This window comes from Sparassis crispa, assembly GCF_003851025.1.
Source record: "Sparassis crispa DNA, contig_000002F, whole genome shotgun sequence".
Taxonomy (NCBI): Eukaryota; Fungi; Basidiomycota; class Agaricomycetes; order Polyporales; family Sparassidaceae; genus Sparassis; species Sparassis crispa.
Window position 1 is genome coordinate 939,456 of NW_020939749.1, and position 26,475 is coordinate 965,930.

The following is a 26,475-nucleotide window of genomic DNA, read 5'->3' on the forward strand; positions in this document are numbered from 1 at the left end:
GCATGGTTGCTCATGTACTGTGCATTCTTCCTACTGCATTCAGATCTCCGTTGACACGCACGCAGCACCCTTATATCCTCGATGCCGTTCGCCAAAGTGATGGAGCCGCAGTTGTTTTGAAAAAAACGAAGAAATCAACTCATCCTCACGAGGCGGAAATTGCCCAATTCCTCTCTTCCCCTCCACTCACTTCCGACCCTCGAAACCACTGTGTCTCCATCTACGAAACTCTCCAGGATCCCACAGAAGAGGACGTGGTGTTACTGGTGATGCCATTGCTCCGGCTTTATGATGAGCCCAGGTTTGAAACAGTCGGAGAGGCCGTCGAATTTTTTTGGCAAATGATCGAGGTGCGCGGTGTTAAATTGATCGCCCTTCTTTGCGCTAACATGACGCAACTCCCAGGGGATGCTCTTTATGCACGAACAACATGTTGCTCATCGGTTTGTTTATCGCCGTAGTACGGCCTGCGTTAGCCTGACGAGCTTATTCTCAGCGACTGCATGCAACTCAATACAATGATGGAGCCCACGATGTATCCAGATCTGTTTCACCCAGTTAAGTCCACAAAAAAGCAAGACCTCAGCGGCCCCGCCAAATACTATTCGCGAATAGAACGTCCACCCAGGTACTACTACGTGGATTTCGGATTGTCTAGGAAGTACGACCCAAAGGACGGTCCTCCTCTGGAGCCTCCGATCTTAGGCGGTGACAGGAGTGTTCCTGAATTTCAGGGGATTGGTTATCACAAAACCAGTGACCCCTTCCCTACCGACATCTACTATCTGGGAAATTTGATACGACAAGGCTTCTTGCACGTTAGCGAAACTTTTTATTCACTTTGTATCTTTTCAATGTCCTCACCACCATTATGACTACAGAGATATCGCGGACTGGAATTCATGGATGCTCTCGTTGCCGACATGGTGCAGGAAGAACCGGAAAAGCGTCCAACGATCGAGCAGGTCGCTGAGCGCTTTGCCGAAATCCGGTCAAAATTGTCGTGGTGGAAGTTGCGTTCGCAGATTGTCCGGAGGCATTATGGAATGTTCATACGTTTCCTGAGTGCCGTCAGACACGTATACCGCACAGCAGGATTTGTTGTTAGGCGACTCCCACCGGTTCCCACTCCTCCCTCGTAGTGTTTCCTTATTCTGTGCATCGTCCTACTCACGTCCTGTGCTGTCACAGTTGCCGATGTCCATCACTATCATTCATCGTTGTATCTTGCTATATCGGAATTGCTCTGGATACCGTTCTTTCCCATCTTGAGGCTGTTCGTAACTGCTGAATTGTATATTCATCTAAAACATGCGCCATTGCCTGCACCACGTTCTACAACACATTGAAAAAGGGCGGCCATCAACTGATATTTGACAGCATTGGGAGTCGGAACAATTGTTCGGGAAAAGTGCGCATTCAATCGGATTCAGAAGAATGGACAAAAGCGGTTCAGTAAGCACTGGCGGAAGAAGAGGAAGCTCATACCGTGACCGCTCGCGCGACGTCCACCGGAGCGGACAGCTCTCACCAAATCGGAGGTCCGAGGAACCTTGATGTGGTGCTTTTTTTGTTCTTTGATCATCCACGTCCATGTTGTCAAGTCGCCATCGTCGTGCATGCGCAATCCTGCCCTTCACTTCAGGTCCGTTCATGTCTTCAGCTGTGCTATCTTGAATCTTTAGGTCTAGCAATATCCACACAGCTGTTTCGTCTCTTTCCGTTGTTCAACTCCCCTCAAAATGGCTAGCACAGCTGGCAGGTCAGAGGCCTGTCAATATGATGGAGTTGCGACAACTGCATGCAGCTGCATCCCCTTCTTTGCTCACGAACGGTGAGTTAATCTCAACGTCTATCCTGTCATCATGAGGGACCAGCATACCATGTCACAGAGCATATACCGCTGTCTGAAAGCCCGATGGACCAGCCACCGGAAAAACGTATAGCCTTCATGTACTCGTTGCAATTTTGGAACAAGTGCAAGAGGATAGGATTGCTACTTTCCACTGGGTATGCCTCAGCGGAATCCAGGACGTAGTAAGTGGCTCTTCATTGTGTAACAGTAACATCTCTACACCTATTCGCCGACGTAGGTATGAACATACCGAGAACTGGACGCACTTTCACAGTACTCTGCAGAAGAAACTGGAGAATATTAGCATGGTAGTGAGTTGTGCTCATTCTTGCTTCTATCTCAGGCTCTTGAGTTGTTCATGACACCTTGCCATCCAGTCTGGGCTTCTGCTGAGGTTGGTACGTTCACTCTCAGCAAGCTCAGGGACATCGACCGGGCCCATGCCAGCTCCAATACTACAATGCTGTCCAGTGGCGAACTGCGGCGCATGACCTACACCGCTGCAATGGCGTCCGCAGGAGGCAGCCTGCTTTCGCTCATCTTTGGCCTCATTTGTCTGTGGTCGCTGCACAGATGCCCTTCGGCACGCCTGAAGGTTTCAGTGGCTTCTCCTTCATCTATTCCGCTTTGGCTGATCACCAAGCAAGGCACTCATCAAGTGCCATCCCGGCTTATTCTACTATCTATTTTCTACGCCATGCTTGTTCGGCGGAGCGTCAGCACTGTCATTCTTCGTCACCATTGGCGCGTACACATGGCTTGATTTAAGCTGTTCCAAATATGGCTGGGGCGGAAGGACGGCTAGCATACTCTGCAGCGCAGCACTTGTTGGCAATGCGGGACTTTGTTTTTCCTGGAGGTTCCACACGATGGAGACATCCAAAATCTGCCTAAAAATTCAGTGTACCTACGATCGTTGCACTTCTAACTTGCTGTGAGTGGGCAGGATCAAGTACTGAGATCGGTGGATTCTCGCTATTGTTCTGAGTTCGTGATTTGCCCCAGTCGCTTCACGAAGACAAAGAGACTTTCCAGTCAGCATGTTGAATCAAGCGAGACAAGATAGCAAATAGGACGGGTATTACTACACAGCGCACAAAGCAAACGACAGCATGTCCATGTAACAGCTAAATCAGCACAACAGTGCAACTGGGAGGGGGAGGAATTACATTACACTAGCACAAAACTTCAAACAGCCGTCAGGATTTTGGACGCTCTGCTCTTCCCTTCGACGCCAATCCAACCAATAGCCATCGTTATCGAGAAGTAGACAATGGCTTGGAAAGCACGGTGGGCCAACGTTGGCCTGATACATGGGATCACCATGATGAGGATACCACACCTCACATAGACTCCGAAAATCGAATTGGCGTCAACAGTTGTCGACGCAATGACACTACTTAGCGGTTAAGACTGCAATGCAACGAGCAGGATGAGTGAGACACGCACTAACACATGGCAGCAAATATCGCTGCACATCTTTTTCCCAACACCACTGCAATTGTCTTCTGTCCTGCAGCTCGATCAGCCTCGGTGTCCATAACGGCACCTAGGGCATGCACTCCTGCGGTGCAGAGACTCATCATATAGCCTTTCGCGGGGGCCTCCGCGATACTGCGACCCGAAAAACTGAAACCTATAAACCAGGCTAAGAAGACTATCAAGCCGTTCGAAATTGAATCCACCACTGGAATTTCCTTCAGGCGGAAAGGCGGGGAGGAATACTGCCAGCCTAAAGTGACCAAGACAGCGTTCGCAAGGACGTTCTGCGGCTCTCCGCAGACCATAGCTGCCGTCATGACGATCGCAGAGGACCAGTATGCTGCTGTCAAGACGTCTTTATGAAAAACTGGGTTGAGAATGCCACCCTCCATACCCTCCGCTTTCTTGCGCGGATTACGTAGGTCCGACTCGTAGTCATATACATCGTTAACTCCGAATACGACTGCAATTTGTCGTCCATTAGCGCATGAACCTGTTCATCCACGAGAGGAACTCACTCGCGCACAAAGGGAAAGAAAGCGCGGACATCTGCAACGCTGCTTTCGCCAGAGCCGGCATAGATTTGGGAAGAACTTCTGAGTGAATCAGACCTATACCGAAGAGTATCGGTCCAAAGGTCCAGCCTGGGATGCGGCTGACTTTAACGATTGCCCATGCCCTCCTCGACAATGATGGTGTAGAATTTGTAGCATTTATAGAGGTTTTCTGAGTGGGCATCAAATTGCGTGACACGAAAACTGACGAGTGAAAGGAGGAGATAGCTGTGTGCTGTGAAACAGAGGCTAAAGGATACGCCAACCTAACTACACACTCTTTTGGCCAACAGGCAACGGCGTTACCGAAGGACGTCCGATAGGTTGGCTCTGAGTACGAGTCGCGGAGAGCAGCTTACGTAATCTGTCAATGTTGGCGCTTATAGTACGATACTCTTGCTGCTAACTTGCGCTTGGATCGTCACAATCATCATGCATCGATGCATCATCCAACGGTACTCCCAGAATCGATCACCGAAGACGGCATAACTTGAGCCTTATCCTGGTCTCCCCACAACCCCCTGCCTCGAATTCATAAATAATGAAGATCCTGGCTGTGAAACTGCAGTACGTGGGACAACCTGCCGGAAGATGGAAGTGGTCGCACACCCGCAAATAGGATGATTCTATTGGAAAGACGCCGCAAACGGAGAAGCCCTGTGTTGCAACGGGTAATTCAAGAAACCCCCTCGAACTCGGGACTTCGAGTCAGTCCTGGACGTCGGCAGGCCATCCTGGTGCTGTGGGCCACCGTGACGTGCCTCCGTGTGGTTTCAAGTTGCAGGCGACTCAGTCTATTGTCGCTGATCAGGAGTGCCAAAGCTCGTTCCGACTCATCGGCAGACCCTTCCCTGGATGCCGCATCCCTACCGGATGTCGCCCTCATTCCGAGCAGCTCTTCGTCTTCGCCATTTGTAAGTGGCAGGTCGCCTTTCAGTAGCAATTTGGAGTTTATGTGTGAAGTGGGAGGTTGTCGCTAACCGTTGCGATCAATGGCTGCGCGGTACGACGCATGACCATCCAGTCGGTACTCAGACGGCCGGCGTTCTTTAGCCGTCAATTTCCTATTCACCAACCCGGGTTTCCAAAACACGGTAAGAAAACGGCGAGGGGTTGCTGAGGTTTCTCGGCGCTGGAAGGTTTCTTCATAGAACAATCCCCGCAAACGCCTGGAGAAAGCCTGCAAAGATAGGTACTTACAGTCGCATTCAAAGTTGAGACCGTGCTAGCAATCAGTGTGGGTATCTGGCTTCCCTTCTGATAAGTATACCTCAAGCTCATTGTTTCAGCCCACGGATGTGTTCCGGCTCACGGATCGCTTCCTGCCTTTCCTACCGATACTCTCCATCGAATCTCCTATGCGTGCCACACTCATTGGATCATCGATTTGTTCCCTACAAGGGGCCTTCACACCACACTTCGCACCTTCTGCTCCGCCTACCCTTTCATAGCAAAGGCCTACTGTAACTCGTTAAAGTTGGTTCGTCCATGCACTTCTACACGTTGCATGGGCGAAAAGACATCCATCACATAGTCCAACGACGGGGCGTTGCATGCGATCTGGTTCTAGGATGCTGCAGGCACATTTCATGTCGTTATCACGCCCGCAGGCGTGATTCTAATGTGTTGATATCTATTGGCAATGTGCCAACGTTTCACGCCTTCTAGCACCACCTCATACTTGGCTGCGGGTGATGGCTTGCATGCTTGGGTGTCATTAGTAGGCGCGGTTTTCTTTCCCCTCCCTCTTTCCGGCTCCCAGCACGATATTCCTTGTCATCGCGGTTCAAACTATGTTTGTGTCGACTTCTTTCCGCTATGTGCCGGCAGCGCCAGTTCCGGTTTACTTTTTAGCACGGAAGGCCTGAGCCAGTGGCAAACGACATTAATATCAAACCGCTGCACGTGGCAAAAGTGAACGATAGGAACAACTTCGGATGTGATTGAGCAAACTCCTTGCGGCTTAATGACTTCAGGCAGTCTCGCCCATGTCAAGTCTGACATTGACAGTGGTGTTATCGTCTTTGTGGTTACGATGGCAACCCCGTTCATCAATCCATTTTTATCCGTTTGGAAGCAATGTACGAGGTCAATAGGATGAAGCCTGCCCGGAGACTGTTTCCTCGAAGTCTTGCTTTCATTTGTTGTCCTCTGAACGGTGGATACTCTAACCTGGGGGGAATGTCCTCTGAGCGTTCGGTGGACCTAAATTCGTGCCTCTGTCCCGATATTCTCTTGATTGTACTGAGCTTGTGCATTGAATGCCTCTTGATCTCGCCATGCATCCGCAACGGTCAATTTCATATACTCTTTGTTCGGACTTGAACATGCCAATTTGATATCGCGCTAGCCACTAGGGCTGGCGACATTGCGCCGATAGATTTACCTTTATCCTGCCCCTCCTTACAACTTGAAGTTGCAAGGAGGGGCAGGATAAGTTCGTGACTGCGCAGTCCAGTTGAAGTTGTAAGGAGGGGCAGGATAAGTTCGTGACTGCGCAGTCCAGTTCGCCCAGTGAGTACCTACACTCCGTCTCTTTCCTTTCGTCTCTACCAATACTCAGTCCATTGACACCAAATGAATCGTCGTGTAACAGTTTGTCTCATCCGGTGAAGAATTGCAGTCCTTCCAGGCTCCGACGCGCCCTCGGGTCGCACCGCTGCCCTGCGAACGCGATGCCCCGGTAGTGAGCAAACTAGCAAAGTGAAAGGGGTGCCGTGATTCCGTAGAACGTGGATAGTCGATACAAGGAAGATGTCGCAGATAGCAAGCAAAGAATGTCCCGACCGCAGCATCCATTGAAACACAGATCGTGCAGCATCAGCCGAACTCGTGAGGAAGAGATGGTTAAGTCTTACCTGGGCTACGACTTGAGTAGAGTAGTGGGTATACTCTCGATACTGTTGTTTGGGAAATTCGTATTTGACGTACTCGTCGAACTACCAGTAGCGCCCACTGAACTGGAGGGGTTGGGTTCGGGAAGTGAGTCTTCTTCCAAATCCCTTCCGAAAAGGTACATGAATCCGGCGAGGTGCACGACGAGTAAGAAAATGACGAGGGTAATGCCCATCTACCAGGACAGTAAATACAGTGAGGCAGGCGATCTATCGATGGGTTACGCACGATGAGTACAGGGCCCTTGTTCTTGGCTTCGAAGCCAATGATACAAGTATTCACGAAAAACGCGCTGAAGCTGACCCCTCCCCATACCTGTAGCATAGTCAGTGACGTTGGGCGATCTGACAACTCCCACGCGCCTGAGGTATGGAGAGAGCAGCGAGATATAACTTCGGATACCTGTGACCGATCATCTGCCATCCGGTCAGTAACATTTCAGTAGGGCCTCGTGGTGCTCACCCTCAAGGTGGACCCATGCACATCTCCCAGTACATAGATTAGACCGACACCAAATCCGATGCATATTAAACTGCTCAGAAGAGAGGTGATGCCGAATGCAAACGCAGAGGGGCCGAACGGATAATTGCTGAACAGGAGTGTTGATACGGCTCTGTATAGGTACGTTACCACAGATCAGTAAGAAGTAGCGAAGCATACCCTATGATCAAACCACACTGTTTACGTATAAGCAAATCGGCCAATGGTCGAGGAAATTCAGAAACACTACACACCACAATGTTTAAATTGTTCCATCTGCGAACTAGCCCATCACGCCATGACTCCCAGTCTGCGGGTCCCTTATCCTCGGATCTGAGAAGGAGGTAGAGTCCCGGCCGAGGTGTGGTATAATTTAGGGCAATGATGAATATTTTCGCACTCGAGTCCCCGACGAGCCGAGTGAGTGGCTTGATACTGGTAGTCGCTGAAGCAATGGCTTCCGGAACAGTGGAGAACGAGCCTGCTATATAAGCCTTCATACGCGCAGCGAATTGAACGGTTGCAATCAACCAACGGTCCATGACAGAACAAATGAAAGGATTGCTGACGGCGATAGTGCGACAGCTAGGAGGAGCAACGATGAAGGATGATAACACAACCAACCTACGTTCGCGTAGGACAAAGGATGTAGAAGTCGATAGGACAACGGAGGATGAATGTACAGTGGGAACGAGAAGCACGGTACCGCAGAGCAGGATATATAGAACCACGGACGGACGAGCGCTCCTCTCCTTGAGGCCGACACTGCAAAAACCTGTATAAAATGCTCATGTAAGATACTTATCGCAGCCGGAGGGCCCGTGTCATATTGATTGCTGTGGCGACGTCGGATAAGGCGACACATCATGCCAGGTCCTGAATAAGTAGAATGTCTTAAGACAAGAAGACGCGGCTCAAATGACCTATCAGATGTATGATATGAGCAGCCCATCACGACAGACAGCGTGAAGAAAGATGTGTGACTGAGCAACGCGCAGTAGATCGGACCCCGAAACCGTTGTAGGAAAAATCTACAGGCCTTCCAAATTCTACAACTTGGACCCACAGTTATCGATGGAAAGACGCCGCGGAGGCATCGCATCTTGATTCGATCTGTGTCACGTGCAAGCAAAGGCTCTTGAGCCACTGGGACCCCCGACAATGGGAAAGGTCCGCCTATTTCATGGACATAATCAGGGAGTTGACCGCCCGATAGCCTGAGCATTTCGCGGACATCGGGAGGCAGTGCCCAGGAGGCCTCATTCGGGGCCGTACAGTCGCTTATGGAAGCCTGGCGGGGGGAGGCCGTCCCAGAAGCGCCCAAAATTATCTTTTTAGGGTTAAAACCCCACGCTAAGGGCGAGACGCCGACCGCGGAGGCAAAAATGTGGTGAAGCCTCATTTTTCATGGACATTTTGAGCCCAAAACGGCCTTTTCCCAACATCAGGCTTATTCACCAGTTGTCGGGGGTCCTCTGCCACCGGACAGGATAAGGATGTCCGCGTTGCGGCCCGCTTGGTGGCCCGTGCGTCTACCAGTAACTATGAGCACCGAGATTCCCAGGTGCGTTGTCCTCCGTCGAGGTACTTACCGCTGTCCCACCGTAGAATGAATATTACACCGCCAAGCGCAAAAAGCGTCTGAGCGCATGCATTCCACGAAGCTTCCTTCTCTTCGTCCTTGCCCGGTAGCTCTTCTCGACAACTCAACGGCTTTTCACCTGCTGACACTTCTATCTCATTTGATATCATGCCTGTGTCTCGGGGGACTGCACTGTGCAGTGGTAACTTACTGTCTACTACCATATTGGACGGTATGTCCACAACATTCGGCTCAGAGATACTTGAACACTGACAGCTGCTGTTGTCAGAGAAAGTTTTAGTCGGCAGTCAGAACGTTGATGATGCCCGTCACAATCCATCCCTTCGATTACCACTCAAGGTCTGGGAGAGACTGAAAAGAATCGCTCTACTCCTGGCAACAGGATATGCCTCACGGGAATCCCGCACGCGGTAAGTTACCTATAAAGCCGAATACCGTTCACCTGCATGTCTCTCGTCGTGATCGCCTAGGTATGAGATTACAGGGGATTGGTATCGTTTTCGCTCCACCACGACTAAAAAATTGGAGAACATCGGTATAGTTGTGAGTCTATCCGGAGTACGCTGATGTCTGGTCTAATTCTCTTCCAAGTCTGGCCTTTTGCTTAGGTCTGCAATGTCACAGTCCTTCATCTGTTACAGCTCCCCGACCTTGATCCTGCTTAGTTCCAGCACAAGCTTGCTGTCTTCTGGCGATCTGCGGCGTATGACATATATTGCTACTATAGGCTCTATGGCCTGCAGCCTTCTTTCAATTATTTTTGGTTTACTTTGCCTCTGGTCTCTCGTCGGAGTAGATCCAACACGCTTGAAGGTGCGGTTTTCTTCACCGGTCATTTCACAAACATTGATACCATGTCTGTAGTCGTTGAGCCGAAATAGCGCCTTATTCTACTACTTATATGCCACACCCTCGTTGTTCGGTGGCACAGCTGCCCTGTCGTTCTTTGTTGCAGTTGGATCTTGGACATGGCTAGATCTCGGTCATTCCCACTACGGATCGGGTGGCAAAGTGCTCAGCATCTGCTGCAGTGCGGCACTTGTTTTCAATGCCGCCCTTTGCTTTATCCTCGGGGGCTCGACGTGGAGATCTCAGCCATCGTCCAAGACTGCATGCTGATTGATACTTGTCTCTTCAATTTTCAATTCCTGGTGGTAGCTGAGGGAGGCTAGAGACGGACACAGAGCCCCCGCGCTGATTGACTGTATAGTATGGACTCCTTGTATTATTTCTACCACGACTCTCGTATTGTGCAGTATGGCTCAGTGAAGATTCATTCTGCTTTTTGTGAACTGGTATCATTCGCCCTGCAATTCAGTACAGTCACTACGACGGCACCGAGCGCATGCACACCTGCGGTGCATAGACTCATCCTTTTGAAGGCGCATCCATAATATTACGACCTGTGAAACTGAATCCTGCGAACCAGCCAAGAAAGACAATCAATGCATTCGAGAATGAGTCCACATCATGGACTTCCTTCAGGCGGAAAGGCGGAGATGAATACTGCCAGCTGTGAGCAATCAAGATCGCGTTCGCGAGAACGCTCTGCGGCTCCCCGCTAGCCATAGCTGCTCCCATTACTATGGCGGAACGAGGGGTCCGCCTTCTAACCCTTCAACCCTCTTGCGGGGATTGCGGAGGTCGTATTCGTATTCATACACGCCGTTGAATCCGAAAACAACTATACACCTCAAATTCAGCTCATGAACTCATTTTACAACCAACGACAGACTCACCCGTGACATCAGGCTGCTTTCGCAAGACTTGGCGTGGATTTAGATAAAGACTCAGAGATCAGACCAATGCTAAACAGTGTGGGCCCAAAAATCCATCCTGGTAAACGACTGACACGGAGGATCGTCCAAGCTCTCCGCCACAGCGACGGTATGAAGTCGTAGGAATCAAAGGCGTAAATTCAGACAGCATCACATCAGATGGGTTCCAAATGGTATGGGAGGTGGTACGTTGGAGCCATAGAGTATTTCATTGAAGAACGGCATAGCAAGGGAACCTAAACAAAAACAAGCTTGATTTATGTCTTGTCTTCACGTTGGTCTTCAAGTTGAACTTAGGTCGTAGAGACGAGTGCTTGTGTTTTACGTAATCAAGATAGAAGGATTCCGGGCCGAGGAACCGTCGAAATTCGACCGAGACGGCGGCCAACGGTTCACTCTCGACTCCAGTTTGCGATGGCTTCGTGCAAGATCATCTACGGTACTGCATGGTATACCAATTACTACTGTGATATTCGACGTCGGATAAATGTCATGGCCACAGGAAAAGGGAGCGAACCACAGCCCTCGTAGTCAGCGCGGTGCTTAATGGATTTCGTGCCATAGACACAGGTACGCTTCAGTTGCAGTGATGACAACTCGTGGTTGCATTTGAGCCGCATCAATACCTTTAGCTGCTCAGTTGAAGCACTATCGGTGCGCTCTATTCGTGCGGGTAGGTCGTATGGCACATATTGACGTTCTACGTCGTCGTTTCAAGTGAAGATCTTGTGGGGGAGGCACTACGGATACTGCAGATGGAGCACAACATCAAACGCGAAGATTTGTTTGTTCAGACGAAGTGCGTTAGTGGTTTACACCTCTGGTGCATGAATGTGCACGGTGCTTGATATCCAGGTACACGTCCATTGGAGGTCAAGACCACAGCCAGCCTCTTCCATACAATCCCTCAGATTCCGTTGCGAAGCAAGTGGAATCTTCGGTGATGCAGTCCCTCGCGAACCTTGGAACCTCATATGTCGACAGCGTTCTGTTGCATTCTCCGTTGGATACCATGCCACACACCTTGGCCGCTTGGCGAGCACTGATGGCCCTTCAGGATTCGGGGAAAGTCAAGGAGATAGGAATTTGCAATACGTATGACGTCCGAATTCTTAAAATGTTGGAGGAGGGTAGTGGCAGGAGAGTGCAGATCGTGCAGAATAGGTGGTTCGAGGGCAATTACTGGGATCAAGATGTTTGCCGATATTGTCGAGAGAACGACATCCAGTATCAGTGCGTGAATGGCAGTACCTCTGTGCAAATTGGCTAATGTCCTTATACAGATCATTCTGGACTCTCTCGGGCTCCCCGAACCTTCTTGCGGACGCCAGTATCCAAACAATCGCGCGGGCGAAAGGCTACACTCCAGCTCAAGTCCTCTTCAGGCTTGCGCAGTTGCACGGCATCACTCCACTGTCGGGCACCACCAACGAACGACATATGAAGGAGGACGCTGACGTAGAAAACGTCGATATTCGCCTTGAGGACGAAAATGACGGACAGGTTAAAGCAGCAGTGGATGACATCCGGAAGCTGGTCTGGAGGTTATAGCTTGAACCGTGAGTGGAGAACTGTTTCTATTTTTTGGGTTGCCCTGCGTTTTACTTTACTGACGCATCCATGCCTAGGGTCCTTTCTGCGTGCATGGTATTCAGTCTTCACACGGACGAATCCGCTCAATCTCTTGTTGGTACGTCGTTCATTCCTTACACTCGGCCATTCTATGGAATTTGGATTTGAGAAGACAGTACAGCGATTTACTACTGCCCTCGAAGACGCCCATGACAATTTACACCGTTATGCATCAAATGGGGAGCTCGCTTTGACATCCAAAACTCTGTCGACGACATTCTGCCTGGACAGGAACCGTTCGGATGAATGTTCTGAAATTAAAAAGCGTCGATTGTCTGCGGGATTTGAGCGTTCACACTGTAATAGTGGGGATAGGGCAGCTCAGGGCAGCTCCTGCCATTTTCCATAGGGCGCAGCATTCGTCGTGATGCTAGCAATAAATCCTCCGTATCATCAGATTAGAATGCAGTGAGATATCTGTATACAAGATTCACTTCTAGTGTGCCCATAGATCACTCAAGAAACGACGTCTACGTAGCCTTGGGAAGCCCGTCCGGCCCGAGCAAAGCTTCCTCTGCACCCAACACCCTAGGACCGTCGCCAACCCGTGTATGGATCAGTCCCTTAATAGCCCCAATACCGAATGGTTTCGCGACTGCGGTGTTGAATCCTGTAACGACCTTGCCGTGTACACCCGCAGTGCCGAACAATCCAAAGGGATCCTTAAACGGTTGATCCTGGGGGAAGTAACCGATGATGAGCTCGACGATCTCCTTGAGGTTCTCCTTCGGCGAGTAGATGACAGCGTTGGGACCGGCATCGTACGTGTACGCTGCCTTGATCTTGCCACCGTTCGCGACCGAGACCCGGTTGTACTCGACAATGAGCGCGATGATGGCGCGGGAGACGTCGTTCATGTAGAAGATGGGCGGGTCCGTGTCGAGCGCGACGGCGTGGAACTGGTTCGAGTCCTGCATCGTGGTGCGCGCGAACGCGTCGAAGTCGCGTGCACGGATCGCTTCGGAGATGGCCTGCATGCGTGCGGGGACGACGTGCTTAATACGGTGCTGGAGCAGCGTGGACGTCTCGACGGTGCGCTGCATGCCTGAGGTGGAGGACGTGCCCTTCTTGTCATCTGAGACGACGCAGATGAGGGCATGGATATCGGGCCAGTGTTCGCGGGGTGCGACCTCGATCGCTAGCGAGTCGGAACCGTCTGGCCGCGAGCCCATTTGCCAGGCGACGAACCCGCCGAAGAGAGAGCGGCAGGCAGAGCCTGAGCCCTGCCGCGCGATAATAGAAAGCTCCGACGGGGTACTTGGAAGAGCGTAAAGCGCAGCGAGGGAGGATACCAGGGCGGCGAAGCCTGAGGCGGAGGACGCGAGACCTGCAGCGGTGGGAAAGTTGTTCCGAGAGGATATGTGCACATGGTATGAGGATATCTACGAACACAATACATATGATGAGACAATACGCAGTGAGGAGTGACACACCTTCGGCTGGCTAGGATCTTTCTCTTCCACCTCTCGACGCAAACGCTTCATCTCCTTTATACATGTTGCAAGTCGGCCGCTCTCTTTGATCTCCTCCTCTGCACCATTCAGCCAGAGTCTGTCGTTGTCGAATGATGGATCGGCGCGCGATGTAGTCGTAGAGCGGAGATGATCCTGGTCGAGGGTGACGGAAAGGGACGAGTTGGTTGGCAGGATAAGCTTGGTGTCGCGCTTTCCCCAATACCTGCGGATCCTCAGTATCGACTGCAGTTCCGTCGAAACAACCTTACTTTATGCATGCGATATTTACAGGCGCAGACGCAGTGGCTTGGTAGACAGTCATGGTGGGTGGTGGGCAGGGGGAGAGGATGTAGCCGCCATGAGTTTTTGTCAGAGCTCTAGCGGTATTGCACCATGTCTGAAAATCTCAGATCGTACGGCTTCACCGTCACCATCTTTCGATTATTCCGCCGCAGAACATATAATATCTTCTCAGATCTCCCTCGAACCTCTCGAGCAGCAAATCACGGAGAACCAGGTGCACCCTGCTTTGCGGCAGGGTGAGAAATGGGAACTCCACCGGATGCAAAGATCACTAAAGAGGACGTTGGTTCACTTCACCGTCACACCCTAACATCTCTCGCTCACGATGCCGTCATGCAGATCCAAGTCCCTGAACTCCACGATAGTCCAAGTCCAAAATCTGATCAGATTTTGGACTTGGACTTCACAGTTGGCTCCTATTATCGACCAAATAATGTGATGTTTGACTCGCTGGCGCTCATGCAGGAGGGCGCTATCACATATTTGAGATTAATGCTCCAGGTTATGCTGGCAAAGAAACATAGCATCGGAATTGAAGGGTGAAGTTCTTGAATGAAACCCTGAATCTACCGAACGGAACTTTGTCGATCCCTCCGCCACGTATCCGTTACGTGCTGGTTGTACTGCGTGGTGAGGAGGCGGTATGTACGTTCCCAAAAGAATGGGATGAGAAGTGGAGCAAAATCTTGGACGTGTATGTACAGATCGAGCTCTGAAATGGCTTGTTCGTACGCTCTCGTTGTATGGTATGCCCTTGTACTTGTATCCTGAGTTGATATCCATGCCATTCTCGTGAAGACGTTCAATTGCGAGGTCGTGTGAGGTTACACTCATATCACAGAAGAAAAGCTCAGATGCTACCGAGTCATTGTTGTCCATAACCATCTCACCACAATTCCCTATGTTATCTTGATGATGTCCCTTGGGATATTTGTTGGAATCATTGACTCATGTGTTAGAGTGCACAGTACAACCGTGGGTTACTCCGATAACGACAGTACAAATGATATAATCCTCCAAGGACATTCAGCTCAACTCTCCTCACCCATTTCACTCGCACTCACGTTCACGCTTGCTGTTATATTGCTATTGGCCTTGGGCGACGCTGCCCTCCCAGATGTGCCAGTGCGGTCCGTCGAACTCAGCAAGCTCAGCAAGAAGTTTTGCAGTACCTCATGCTGCGTCCAGTGCCCGCCTGTGGGACTTGGTGAGCCCACAGAAAACGGCGTCGGCAACGGTGCACTCGAGCGCCCTGCGCCACCGGCGGACGGGACAGTGAGCGTCGAGGGCGGGCGCCCCGTTGCTCGGCGCCCAAGCTTCCGCGCGGCGTCCCCGCTCACGCTCATGCCGAGCGCGGCGGTACCGCCGCCAGCACCGCCGACACCGCCCTCCATCTCGGTCAGTGAGTGCTCAACGTTTGGCAGGCTGAAGCTCCTGCTGCCCATGGGCCCGACGATGCCCGCTGCGACGCTCTCGTTCGGATTCCGCAACCTGAACTCGTGCCTATGATAGTAGCCCGCTACGATAGAGCAGTCGAGGGCAGCAATGCAGCAATGGGTGAGACCTACAATCCGCGTCCACAGCTCGTAATTGTCCATCAACGGGAATCCGCAGCGTACTGAGCACATTCAGCATGCCGGAGTGAGTGAGGCCTCTCACGCAGCCTTGAGGCCGTAACTGCGCCACCGAACGCTTGTGTTCAGCTGCCTGAGGGAGCGCAAGCTGGAGCAATGGCGGAAGTCAAGGTCATCGCCCAGACTAAGAAAGGAACGATTGTCTTCCGCTAACTAGAGGCTGTATTTATGAGCCTACGCCCAGACATGGAGACTTGCCTTCTGGTTCTTCAACGTTCAACCCTCGCCAACGTCAGATCTAAGTGAATTATTGTCTTCGCGACTCCTGGAAAACTGGGAAGTAATCTGTAGTACGAGTAACATTCAGGTGGGCTTTCCATTGTTTTCCATCAAGAAGTGTATCTGGTCTGGCATCATTTCCCTCACCGCACCACGCCAAGAAATTTGAGAAAGAAGTCGGGGAGAGGTATACAAAGGCGTCTCGGAGGCTGTGACTCGGAGCAGTTGAGCTTCCATATCGGGGAAGAAATGATTAGTCATCGAGGTGCTTACATTACGCATTCTCTGCTCGTCGACTCTCACAACGACAAAGATCCTACGCTCACTGTGCTTCACGACGACCACGACTTTTTGGCCTACAATCCCTCCTGCTCATCACCTTTACATCTGACTTTGCACTTTGTGGTCAGCTTCCCCACCAGTCTTCAACCGTGGCGACCCTCCACTCCAATGCGATGTACTATCCTCAACAGTCCCCGGGCATCGCCCACAAACTCCCATCTCACCAACATCCGGTACAGATTCATGACCAGTCTCCATGGGCTCGGTCAACACCGCATCCTGGATATGGTCCTCCCAACCATGTACAACCACCTACCTCACCCGCTTACCCCCTGTTCACCAATGGAGCAATGACTGCGATGCAGCACCACCACATGCCGGGTCCCCTAACCCATCACCACCATCACCAGAACTCCCTCTCACATACACACTATCCTTCCCCTCCGAACGCAAATGGTCTACAGGGACATGCTGCGATGGGGCAGAATGGCTCCCCCGGGAGCGTTCAGACGCCGATCATGACACCGCATTGGCAACAACAACTCCTCAAATGTGACGTGAGTACGCACGATGGTTTTTTGTTGTTTTCCACTCATTCATACCGTTAGATGATCCGAGTTTCACGATCGCCCCACCATCGTGCACGGGCGAGTGCGATGGCATCGCGAACAGTTCAGAAGGCGGCCATTCCTATCACAAATCCTAACGCAGTTAAGCCTCCAGACACGAATGGGACGTCAAAGAAGGAGCAGGATGGCGCAGGTTCGTCTCCGTCAAGTGCCTCTAGACCAGCGTCGGAATCATCCCCCACGCCTGCGTCGGGAACCGCCAATCACCCATCTTCTCTTGTCGCTCCCATTTCAGAGGCTTCCCGCCCCACAGCTTCCAAGCCGCCAGAGAACACGTGGAACTCACTGGACATGGGCGGTGTCAACATCAAGAACATTCCGCCCACGTCTGGCTTGTTCTCCTTCACGTTCCTCATTAACCTCTACCTCAATCACAACGCTCTCACGAGAATTCCCCCTGAGATTGCGAAGCTTCGTCACCTTGAGCTTCTCGATCTCTCCGGTAACAACCTCATGACCGTTCCGCCCGAGCTTGGAATGCTAACCTCCTTGAAGGAGCTCTATCTGTTCGACAACCATCTAGCGAATGTTCCCGCGGAGTTGGGCACCCTGCATCAGCTGCAGACTATCGGGATTGAGGGGAATCCGTCGTTCGATGCGAATCTGAAACATATGGTGCAAAGGGACGGCACGCCTGCGCTCATCTCGTACCTGCGCGACACGTGTCCGAGTCCGCCGCCGCCATCTGATCGCGTGTGGAAGAACCTCGTCAGTCAGGCGGAGCGGGACGCAATGCAGGCAGACCCGAACGTCGAGACGTTCAGCGTCTTGTGCTACAATGTTCTCTGTGAGAAGGCTGCGACCGAGCGGATGTACGGCTACACGCCGTCGTGGGCGCTGGTCTGGGACTATCGCAAGGACCGTATCTTGTCAGAGGTCACGGGTCAAAACGCGGACTTCGTGTGCTTGCAGGAGGTGGACAACGCACAGTACGAGGAGTATTTCCTCCGCAATCTGTCGGAACGTGGTTACGAGGGCGTGTACTGGCCGAAGTCCCGATATAAGACCATGAACGATGCAGATCGGCGACTGGTCGATGGGTGTGCAACGTTCTACAAGTCGTCGAAGTGAGTAGTACGCCTCGTGAACCTTCTCATTTTAATGACCTTGTAATGCAGATACACTCTTGTGGAGAAGCATCTCATCGAATTCAGCGCCGTCGCGATGCAGCGATCGGACTTCAAGAAGACCGACGACATGTTCAACCGTGTGCTCGGCAAGGACCATATCGCTGTTGTGTGCCTAATGGAGAACAAGATGTCTGGCACACGGCTCATCGTTGCGAATGCACACATCCACTGGGATCCGCAATATCGTGACGTCAAGCTCGTCCAGGTCGCGCTGCTCCTTGAAGAGGTGGAGAAGATGGCAAACAGCTTCGCCAAATACCCACCACGGTTACCTACTCCTGCATCTGTGACATCACCGGTGAACGGCGAGAATAACGCGTCGTCGCGTCCACCGCCAGTATACAGTGACGGGTCGAAGATACCGCTCATTGTCTGCGGTGACTTCAATTCGGTGCCGTCGAGCGGTGTTTACGATCTCCTTTCCACAGGAAGCGTGCCCCCGACTCACCCCGACTTCATGTCGCACCTGTACGGTAGGTACACGTCCGAGGGGATCAAGCACCGCCTTGGTCTCAAGAGCGCATACGCAACCGCGGGCGAGCTGCCAATGACGAACTTCACCCCGAGCTTTCACGGCGTGATCGACTACATTTGGTACTCGACCGCGAACCTCTCCGTCAATGGTGTCCTAGGAGAAATTGACAGGAAGTATCTTGAGAAGGTCGTTGGGTTTCCGAATGTTCATTTCCCATCAGAGTGCGTGTCCTATGCTTCATTCCAGAGTTTCATTTGTTGATTGTATGCATTTTTTGCAGTCACTTGTGCATCGTGTCAGAGTTCCGAGTGCGGCCACTGCGAGACAATCCACCACCCCGTCCACCACCTGTCTTCCCCGAGTCATCTCGCGTACACACATAGGATATTATGGACTTCTCACATATCCTGCACATCTTCCTCGCATATATTTAATCCTTGTTAATAAGCCGCTGCGTTTGCAGGGCCTTTTGCGCACCATCCTTTCAGTCTCTTGGTCTTCCCTTCCTTCTCCTCCCCTCCCCTCCCCTCCCCTCCCCTCCGGTTGTGATCGTGCAGTTTCTATTTGTTTCCGTGCCTGGGTCGTCTCTCCGTTCTGGCCTGCTTTCTGCATATGTCTGTGTCGTGTCAACCCACCTTGCAAAATCTGTAGCATGTGCGTGTACGGTCTTGTCCAATGAGAAAATATTCTTCAAATCTCTATCTCGTTTTGTCGACTTGTGTGTTTCTGGTGTGGAGTACCGTATACGGCAGTTTACCTTCCCGATATGGATACCGTAGATGATGCATGCCAAGAAGCGGCAAGGGCGGAAGCTCATCCTACGTCACGCGGGTAGCTACCGCATGCAGCGGATCGCGGAAAGGTTTCTCGGGTCCGACAACTTATATAATCCCGGCCGATTTTCAGATAGTTTAACGTCCGCCATGTATCGCTCAAGTTCACTCGCAACCACCACCGTCTCCACCCGCCGCCGTTCGATTTCGTCCGTCTTCCTCTGCTCCCCTGCACAATCATTCTCGACGATGTCTGCTCCCAAGGCAAATACTGAGCCGCCAAAGGGCGTCACCATCATCCGCGACCTCTACAGGATCGCTTCCGGCAGCGACAAGTTCAGGAAGGTGTTGTGGACGGGAAAGCACAGCCAGGTTTTACTCGAGATTAAGCACCGTGGTCACGTCCGCTGACAATCCACCGCAGTTGGTCATCATGACTATTCCTGTCGGCGGTGAGATCGGAGAGGTATTTCGTCTCGCCTTTGGTGGTCGAGGTTAGTAGTCTGACGGGCGATTTCAAGGAAACGCATACAGTCGACCAGCACTTGTACTTTATCTCCGGCACTGCGCAAGCGATTACCGATGGCAATAGGGTTAGTCAAGCCGTTCTCTGTCACAATCCTCCGGGTGTAATGAGAACGTCTATAGAAAGACCACGTTAAGTCGGGAGACACCGTTATTGTGCCTGCAGGAACACTGCACAACGTTTGTTTTTCTTCCCGGCTCTACGTTGCTCGCACTCACCTTCCGTCACAGTTCAAGAATACAGGACCCACCCCTTTGATTGTGTCGACCGTAAGTTCCTCACAAATTTGAAGAGCGACGACTGAAATTGCCCCAGGTATATGCGCCTGCAGAACACAAGGCGGACACTGTGCATGACACGTTGGATCAAGGCGAGAAATTGGAGGATGAGGGAAAGGATGAACCGCCGACATGGGCCACATAGAAGTAAACACGTTAGATCAAGCTTAAGGACTGCTAAATTGACCTGGACTCTTCTGTACGAGTAAAATTGATGTTTTAGTTTATTAGAATCCTTTAGGAAATAGGATCGTCAGAACGCAGTCCACTTCTTGTGGGTCCATGTAGGTCCATTTCGGAAGATCTGATAAGCACGTGCTCGCCCTTAAATAAGCAATGAAGTTCCTCAGAATGAGACTCAGTCCACGTCCGACATTGTGATTTGAAGAACACCCTCCAAGTCACCCTCCGACAAGCATGAAGACCGCAGAGGGCCACACCGATGTCAGGAAATTCCTGATCCGCTGTAAAATTGATCGGTAAGAAAAGACAGCGGCCCAGTAAGAATGGAGCTCAGTGCCAGTGGTGCAGAGAGTTCAAAGGATCCGATAGAATGAGATTTAACGCACGTATGATGAGACTATTCTCGGCATGTCTTGATCTCCCGTATGGATGAAATCTGGTGTGGCACTCTGCATAGCTTCGCCAGTCCGGTGGCAAGCATAAAAGCATCATGCTAGTGAATGGAAACAAAATAAATACCTCAGCTAGTCCACTAGTTCGTCATAAGTGCTGTAAAGGTATAATCAGGCACCCTTGACATATTCGACCAGGGTGCCACGCCCGCAGAAGGAACAGACTGTAGAATCACACCGTTGGTAGTCAACTGAACCTCCGTGCATAGATATTGACTTGCGGTTTGCTTACAAGGGCTACCGTGGCTGTTCGAGTGGCGGTGAATGGGAAAAAGAAAAAAATCTTGATTGTTGACACGGACCAAGATACGCAGATTTGCCAACAATATAAGAATGTGCAGTCCTGTCAGATTATGAGCATGGAGACAACAACGGTTTCTGAGCTTCCTGCGGGATGTGATGCCAATTCACAGGAGTATAAGAGCGACAGCAACAACGACTGACTTGTCTGAGGACTCCGAGATGAAGATCAAGACCCAGCCTGGTCATGGGAGTACCGCATGTTTGAAGCCCAACATACCGCGACAAACTGGATCCATTGAATTTCTAGCAATATCTGTCCACGAAGAATCATAGTTGCACGGCAGCTGGCAAAGAATAATCTTCAAGTTGGGTTTGCAATCAAGTTGACCCACCGTGCCCGGAAAATGCCGACGAATATTTCTGCGCGATCGGAAGGTTCGAACGCGGTTCGAAGTCGTCTGTCTCACTGGAGTTCTCCATAACTCGAACAACTTACTCCTACGTCCAGCTCTGGGCGTACCTAGAAACCCTCAGACGTATCCGAGACTGAAAATTGCTCATGGAGCACGGCATACGTACACCTGGGAACTAGCGACGTCGAAGTAATTCACGGAAGGGTTCCAAGCTGCACGATGTCCATTGGAGGCATGTCATTTGACAAGAGAAGTTCCGAGTTGAAAACAATAGTTACCACTCGATCGCTGAACGTTGAACGCTGAACGTTCTGAACGTTGAACCTTAGTCTTCTTGCATTCTTGGACAAATTGGGCTGCGGCGCGCGACGTAAGTGCCAGTGATTGATGAAGTGACGCCTCTCACGCGCCCACAGTTGAAGTCAGGTATTGTTATAAATTGACGCCATCGCTATCACCATGTGGCCGGTTCACTGAAGCCGTGCCGTGGAACCTTGGGTACTTGAGCACAGTCGGCGGAGGTGGTGCATCTGTGCCTCACTCGGTCATCACTTGTCGGGCTCGTATTTTCTGATGGTTGTGTCTTCTGCAAAGCACGCCTCACGCCGGACTATTGCAGATCATCTTCTCTCTAGGACGATTATGATGCTCCGTGCCTCTTGACAGAAAGGTCCATGAATATGGCAACACCGCGGTTCCTTTTGCTCCTCGAGTTCCCAGGGAGGTATTCGCCCGCCAGTACGTGAATCAGGTGGTACTGCAGTACGTTGTTCTCGCTATCATCTTCTCCTCGATTGTGCCTGCGTTTTTGTGAATTCCCGTAGACACCCGATAACATGATTCTGACCCCAGTAACCGAGCCGACTCTGTACGTGGGCGCGGATGTTGCTATAACGCTGAACCTTCTGGGTCATTGACCGTGGGTTTATAGGTCCGGTGAAATCGACACAAAGTCAATCCGTAACAATAATTGTTGTGTCTTCCGGACCAGACACCATCCGGAAACCTGTATGACCTAGAAACGTGGCAGCGACAAATCTCAGATAGGCTTGGGTGGGCCTATGGACGTTGTCACCTCGGATCCCCGATAGAAACAACGTCGGTCAAATTTGGTCACTAGAAGTGTATCCACGGGATTCAGAAAGCCGTACTCACACCGATAAGCCGGCTGACACCAACGATGTGGGATTATCGGCAGCTCTCGATGTCTAGCGACTAACGTTCCATATGTCCTATGTGCCGTAAGGAGAAGAGCGCCCTCGCGCAGTGAGATGTCCACCTGATGCTATGGTACCAGGCCCACTACGGGGACGGGCGCACACCACCGTAGAACAACGGGAGACCGCAGTGTTGCTCGCGCCTACCTCTTATCACGCTTCATTGACTAACTTCTAAATCACAGGGCAGCTGACCTCCCAACCTCGGGGCTACGGTCTCCCCGGGGCCCCGCAGCATACTGAGAGCGCCATAGCCCGGCAAAGAATGTCAAATTCAACTATAGCATTTACTCAACAATATTGTATAACATCGACATTTGCAAGTACTGTATCACTAATTGTGCAGTCCTTAATGTGGTCGACTCGGAACAAGTTACCGTTTCATAACCATCCAATGAATATTAATCTTGGCATGGATCCTTGTAGTGTTGGCTGGCAGTGCACACACGACGATATGGATTTAACCGATCACTAGTACATTACTGACTATCCAGAAGCTATTTATGCCGCAATTCAAGAAGGTTAAGTGATCTACAGGGCACAGCTCGTCAACGTGCATCGATCATCATGTCTTTGCTGTAGTGCGCAAAGGGATTCTGTAATAGGTATAATGGCTGGGTCGCATTCGACATGAGGTATCAACGGCAGTATGTTGTTCCTCTGAATAAGAGCAGCGAACAGTGAACACAATGTCATGGTGTAATGTAAATATCTGGATCACCATACTGGATTCGAGTGGTGCGAAATGATGCAGAGTTCAACGGTTTCGGTGGAATTCGGTATGTCTACCGCACTTTCCTCGCCATGAGCTGTGTATGGTTGCAAAGCATAAGAGAAATCAGTCGTGACGGAGAGCTGTCCACGTACACGGTTTTTCGGCGTCTCGGAAAGGATCTACTGCACACTCGGCCGGACTACAGGGTAGAGTATTCCCTGTCTCTTCGTGATGAGTTTGAAGGGCAGCAGGTCCTAATTTATGGGAGTTGTAAGAGAAATTCGGAGAGGAAGGGAGATCGGCACCTTACCGCGCGGTGATGTCGATGCATCCGTAGTGCTCGTCGTAGTGCTCGTTACACTTGCTGCTGCGAGATTGTCAGAGCCACCGTACGACTCGTCACGGCAAGTACCATACCCGTCTCCTTGTTCTGAGAATTCTGAGAATTTCCTAGTCGTCGTACCAGCAAAATATTGCTCCTAGCTTGTTGAGAAGATTTCTGCTGAAAGCCCTCAGAGGCGGAAACAGCAGAACTATGAACATCACGACTTACCTTCGTATCATAGTATTAAGTTCTCACATCGCTCTTCCATTGAGCGATCTCCTTCCGGTGTTGAAAGGATCCGAGAAACATCGGTGCACCAAGGGTCTCGCGCGCTTTCTCTGCGCTGACGCAAGAGTCAAGCGCAATCTTAAAAAGTTCAGCTGTGACTCACGTGATGTACCTGTCGTGGAGAGTTGCATATTCCGTAGGTAATATTTTGTCCTGGCTGGCCTCTAGGTAATCGAGTGTACCGTCTTGGTAGATTTCACCTTTCATCAGCCTCTCATGCGGCAACTTGTTCCTGAGTTTGTCGTATGCCGAAGGGAGAATCCTTCCTACAGTGACGATATCTGCACCAGCATCGAGGATATTCAGCGGACTCATGACTGCAAAGCAAATCGAGGGGAGAAAGTGTAGACTGATGTCTGAACCTTCTCAGTGCCTAGTTTTAAATCTGCATGTCAAATCGCGGTTACATGTTTGGAACAATAGCACCAAAACCAGGCTCCCTTTCGTCTGTCATACGCCGTATCTGGGAACCTGTAGACACGATTCAGATGGACATGAGAACGACTTCGCGACTCGGATGCATACTAGGCTTTGTATTGTTGGGATGATCACGCTTGGCAGTCCAGACGTCAAACAGCGCTGGACTTCGCCCGTTCAACCGGCTAGCAACATGTCAAAATTTCCCGTCCTAACCTCTGTCAACTCGATAAGGCAAAAACGTTACAAAGCTGTATAATGCACAGTCTCTGGGCACACGGGGCTTGAAGCTTGAAGGAAGACAAAGAGAAGTGTGACCGTGATGTACTTCGTGATATTGTGACACCCTGTCACGTTGTGGTGTCGACCTGGAGTACAATAAGTTTCGCTTTCGGACTTTGTTCGTAGTCTTGACTGTATACTCGTAGGACTTTGGTACGCCCTCTGAAAATCTCTCTTCCTTAAATTCATTATTTTTAGTAGCATGTCGCATCCAGACGACAATCGAAGCGGCGAAGCGAGGCCAGATACATCCAACACGTCCGTGACGGTCGCTGGCGGACTGATGAAAGCAGAGTACTTTTGGAGGAATCGTCAAGAGTGGCTTCAAGAACACGGTTACATGCTCCGCCCTAGATACATGCCAAACTGGAAGCCCTCTTGGCAGGGTAGCAAAAGGTCATTCTTTAGATTTGAAGACGCTGTGGGAATGGGTGTATGTCGTGCTCTATCATTTTCTTCTTGGCTGCTCATGAATTGTGCGCAGAATAGTCACATTATGGATGCTACTCGCTTGTCGGACGGCAGGGTCGTTACGCTCAAATCCATCTCAAAATCTATCCATCCATATGAAACCACGATTGCTCAGAATTTCTCGTCTCAACCGCACTCTGGCGACCCACGGAACCACTGTGTTCCTGTTCTTGAAGTATTACAGGATCCTCAAGACGCAGACATCGACTTAATTGTGATGCCGATGTTGAGACCTTACAATAATCCCCGTTTCAAGACGGTGGGCGAGGTTATCGACTTCTTCGGACAGATATTCGATGTAGGTCATGTCTGTTTTAAGCTGCTGTCATACTGACTTTCTTAATTGTTCAGGGCCTCCAGTTCATGCATATTAACCGTGTCGCTCATCGGTAAGCTATCTCCCTCGTTATTCCGTCTGAGGCTCAGATTCCCGCAGAGATTGCATGGACCTCAACATCATGCTCGATCCTATAACCATGTATCCGAACATGTACCACCCTCGCCGCATCAATCAAAAACGTGACCTAAGCGGTACGGCCAAGCACTACTCGCGTACAGAGCGCCCTCCTCAGTATTATTTAATCGATTTTGGGCTTTCTCGCAAGTACGACTCGGACGATCCTCCAGAAGAACTTCCTATTCTTGGAGGGGATAGATCAGTCCCTGAATTCCAAGACGAAGGATATAATCAACCATCTAATCCCTTCCCTACAGACATCTACTACGTTGGAAACCTGATTCGGGAGGACTTCTTGCAGGTAAGTTGCTTTGCTTTGAAGTCTGCGCCATGATTATGACCACACCGTTATATGTCAGGTATATAGTGGATTTGATTTTATGGAGGCACTCGTAGCCGATATGGTCCAGACGGATCCGTATAAGCGGCCCTCTGCAGACCAAGTTGTCACGCGATTCGATTCGATTCGGGGAGCTCTTTCCTGGTGGAAGTTACGCGCCCCGGTCCTGAAGAAGGATGATCCCGCCCTTGTGAGATTTGTCATTAGCATCGCGCGGGGATTTACAACAATTGGCTATATCGTGCGAAGACTACCGCCAATTCCCACATCTGAGCCCATTTCCACTTTTCCTACTCGTACATGATCACCGTCTTCTTCTATGTTCTGTAGCCACCGTAGTAGGTTGATACCCTGTTGATATTGTGACCGTCCATCTATCCTAAGGATTCCTACCCATCTCGGCATATTTTCCCTATACTCTGAGTACTTATCTTAAGCTTCAATGGTAAGAGAATGATGCAACTCCATTACGGAACAGGCCTTTGTTGGTCTGACATCCTTTTTTTCCGGGTCATTCTGTCTGTCTATATCACGGCCACTGGTACCAATGCCATTGTGATTACGTACGGTCAAGGAGAAAAGTGTCTACCACTGGCCACCCAAGACATTTCACGGGAATATTCGGGTTTTATGCATCGATGGGATACTGTCCGTCGTATGATCATCAGAGCTGACAATGGAGAAGAAGAG

General features: G+C 50.8%; 12 protein-coding genes across 12 annotated transcripts; 7 read left to right on the top strand and 5 right to left on the bottom strand.

The window, feature by feature from the left end:
- Positions 1 to 2: 2 nt before the first annotated feature.
- On the top strand, positions 3 to 1,142 carry SCP_0302750 (hypothetical protein; the record flags this gene model as incomplete). The annotated part of the gene is made up of 5 exons (XM_027755672.1): positions 3 to 14; positions 66 to 350; positions 406 to 443; positions 497 to 818; positions 882 to 1,142. The coding sequence occupies 5 exons, from the start codon at positions 3 to 5 to the stop codon at positions 1,140 to 1,142; spliced, it is 918 nt and encodes a 305-aa protein (XP_027611473.1).
- A 1,901-nt stretch (positions 1,143 to 3,043) lies between these two features.
- SCP_0302760 (hypothetical protein) lies at positions 3,044 to 3,916 on the bottom strand (the record flags this gene model as incomplete). The annotated part of the gene is made up of 3 exons (XM_027755673.1): positions 3,044 to 3,251; positions 3,305 to 3,800; positions 3,856 to 3,916. 3 exons carry the CDS (start codon positions 3,914 to 3,916, stop codon positions 3,044 to 3,046), a joined length of 765 nt encoding a protein of 254 aa, XP_027611474.1.
- Positions 3,917 to 6,754: 2,838 nt separating this feature from the next.
- Positions 6,755 to 7,808, bottom strand: SCP_0302770 (hypothetical protein; the record flags this gene model as incomplete). Its single annotated transcript, XM_027755674.1, has 6 exons — positions 6,755 to 6,961; positions 7,015 to 7,101; positions 7,149 to 7,202; positions 7,249 to 7,399; positions 7,447 to 7,463; positions 7,521 to 7,808. The coding sequence occupies 6 exons, from the start codon at positions 7,806 to 7,808 to the stop codon at positions 6,755 to 6,757; spliced, it is 804 nt and encodes a 267-aa protein (XP_027611475.1).
- Positions 7,809 to 8,810: 1,002 nt separating this feature from the next.
- SCP_0302780 (hypothetical protein) lies at positions 8,811 to 9,988 on the top strand (the record flags this gene model as incomplete). Its single annotated transcript, XM_027755675.1, has 8 exons — positions 8,811 to 8,830; positions 8,931 to 8,954; positions 9,049 to 9,080; positions 9,138 to 9,279; positions 9,340 to 9,412; positions 9,461 to 9,477; positions 9,535 to 9,682; positions 9,734 to 9,988. 8 exons carry the CDS (start codon positions 8,811 to 8,813, stop codon positions 9,986 to 9,988), a joined length of 711 nt encoding a protein of 236 aa, XP_027611476.1.
- A 1,073-nt stretch (positions 9,989 to 11,061) lies between these two features.
- On the top strand, positions 11,062 to 12,198 carry SCP_0302790 (NADPH-dependent conjugated polyketone reductase C2; the record flags this gene model as incomplete). The annotated part of the gene is made up of 6 exons (XM_027755676.1): positions 11,062 to 11,096; positions 11,150 to 11,217; positions 11,280 to 11,301; positions 11,366 to 11,446; positions 11,503 to 11,880; positions 11,931 to 12,198. The coding sequence occupies 6 exons, from the start codon at positions 11,062 to 11,064 to the stop codon at positions 12,196 to 12,198; spliced, it is 852 nt and encodes a 283-aa protein (XP_027611477.1).
- A 551-nt stretch (positions 12,199 to 12,749) lies between these two features.
- Positions 12,750 to 14,055, bottom strand: SCP_0302800 (Diphosphomevalonate decarboxylase; the record flags this gene model as incomplete). The annotated part of the gene is made up of 3 exons (XM_027755677.1): positions 12,750 to 13,661; positions 13,713 to 13,956; positions 14,003 to 14,055. 3 exons carry the CDS (start codon positions 14,053 to 14,055, stop codon positions 12,750 to 12,752), a joined length of 1,209 nt encoding a protein of 402 aa, XP_027611478.1.
- Positions 14,056 to 14,279: 224 nt separating this feature from the next.
- Positions 14,280 to 14,579, top strand: SCP_0302810 (hypothetical protein; the record flags this gene model as incomplete). Its single annotated transcript, XM_027755678.1, has 1 exon — positions 14,280 to 14,579. The coding sequence occupies one exon, from the start codon at positions 14,280 to 14,282 to the stop codon at positions 14,577 to 14,579; it is 300 nt and encodes a 99-aa protein (XP_027611479.1).
- Positions 14,580 to 15,067: 488 nt separating this feature from the next.
- Positions 15,068 to 15,671, bottom strand: SCP_0302820 (hypothetical protein; the record flags this gene model as incomplete). The annotated part of the gene is made up of 2 exons (XM_027755679.1): positions 15,068 to 15,600; positions 15,656 to 15,671. The coding sequence occupies 2 exons, from the start codon at positions 15,669 to 15,671 to the stop codon at positions 15,068 to 15,070; spliced, it is 549 nt and encodes a 182-aa protein (XP_027611480.1).
- Positions 15,672 to 16,545: 874 nt separating this feature from the next.
- SCP_0302830 (Glucose-repressible alcohol dehydrogenase transcriptional effector) lies at positions 16,546 to 18,788 on the top strand (the record flags this gene model as incomplete). The annotated part of the gene is made up of 4 exons (XM_027755680.1): positions 16,546 to 16,728; positions 16,780 to 17,867; positions 17,919 to 18,626; positions 18,686 to 18,788. The coding sequence occupies 4 exons, from the start codon at positions 16,546 to 16,548 to the stop codon at positions 18,786 to 18,788; spliced, it is 2,082 nt and encodes a 693-aa protein (XP_027611481.1).
- A 639-nt stretch (positions 18,789 to 19,427) lies between these two features.
- SCP_0302840 (RmlC-like cupin) lies at positions 19,428 to 20,127 on the top strand (the record flags this gene model as incomplete). The annotated part of the gene is made up of 6 exons (XM_027755681.1): positions 19,428 to 19,550; positions 19,603 to 19,644; positions 19,700 to 19,771; positions 19,827 to 19,883; positions 19,935 to 19,973; positions 20,020 to 20,127. The coding sequence occupies 6 exons, from the start codon at positions 19,428 to 19,430 to the stop codon at positions 20,125 to 20,127; spliced, it is 441 nt and encodes a 146-aa protein (XP_027611482.1).
- A 3,646-nt stretch (positions 20,128 to 23,773) lies between these two features.
- SCP_0302850 (hypothetical protein) lies at positions 23,774 to 24,133 on the bottom strand (the record flags this gene model as incomplete). Its single annotated transcript, XM_027755682.1, has 2 exons — positions 23,774 to 23,873; positions 23,922 to 24,133. 2 exons carry the CDS (start codon positions 24,131 to 24,133, stop codon positions 23,774 to 23,776), a joined length of 312 nt encoding a protein of 103 aa, XP_027611483.1.
- A 586-nt stretch (positions 24,134 to 24,719) lies between these two features.
- On the top strand, positions 24,720 to 26,089 carry SCP_0302860 (hypothetical protein; the record flags this gene model as incomplete). Its single annotated transcript, XM_027755683.1, has 5 exons — positions 24,720 to 24,950; positions 25,002 to 25,286; positions 25,340 to 25,377; positions 25,425 to 25,746; positions 25,805 to 26,089. 5 exons carry the CDS (start codon positions 24,720 to 24,722, stop codon positions 26,087 to 26,089), a joined length of 1,161 nt encoding a protein of 386 aa, XP_027611484.1.
- Between the last annotated feature and the right edge of the window lie 386 nt (positions 26,090 to 26,475).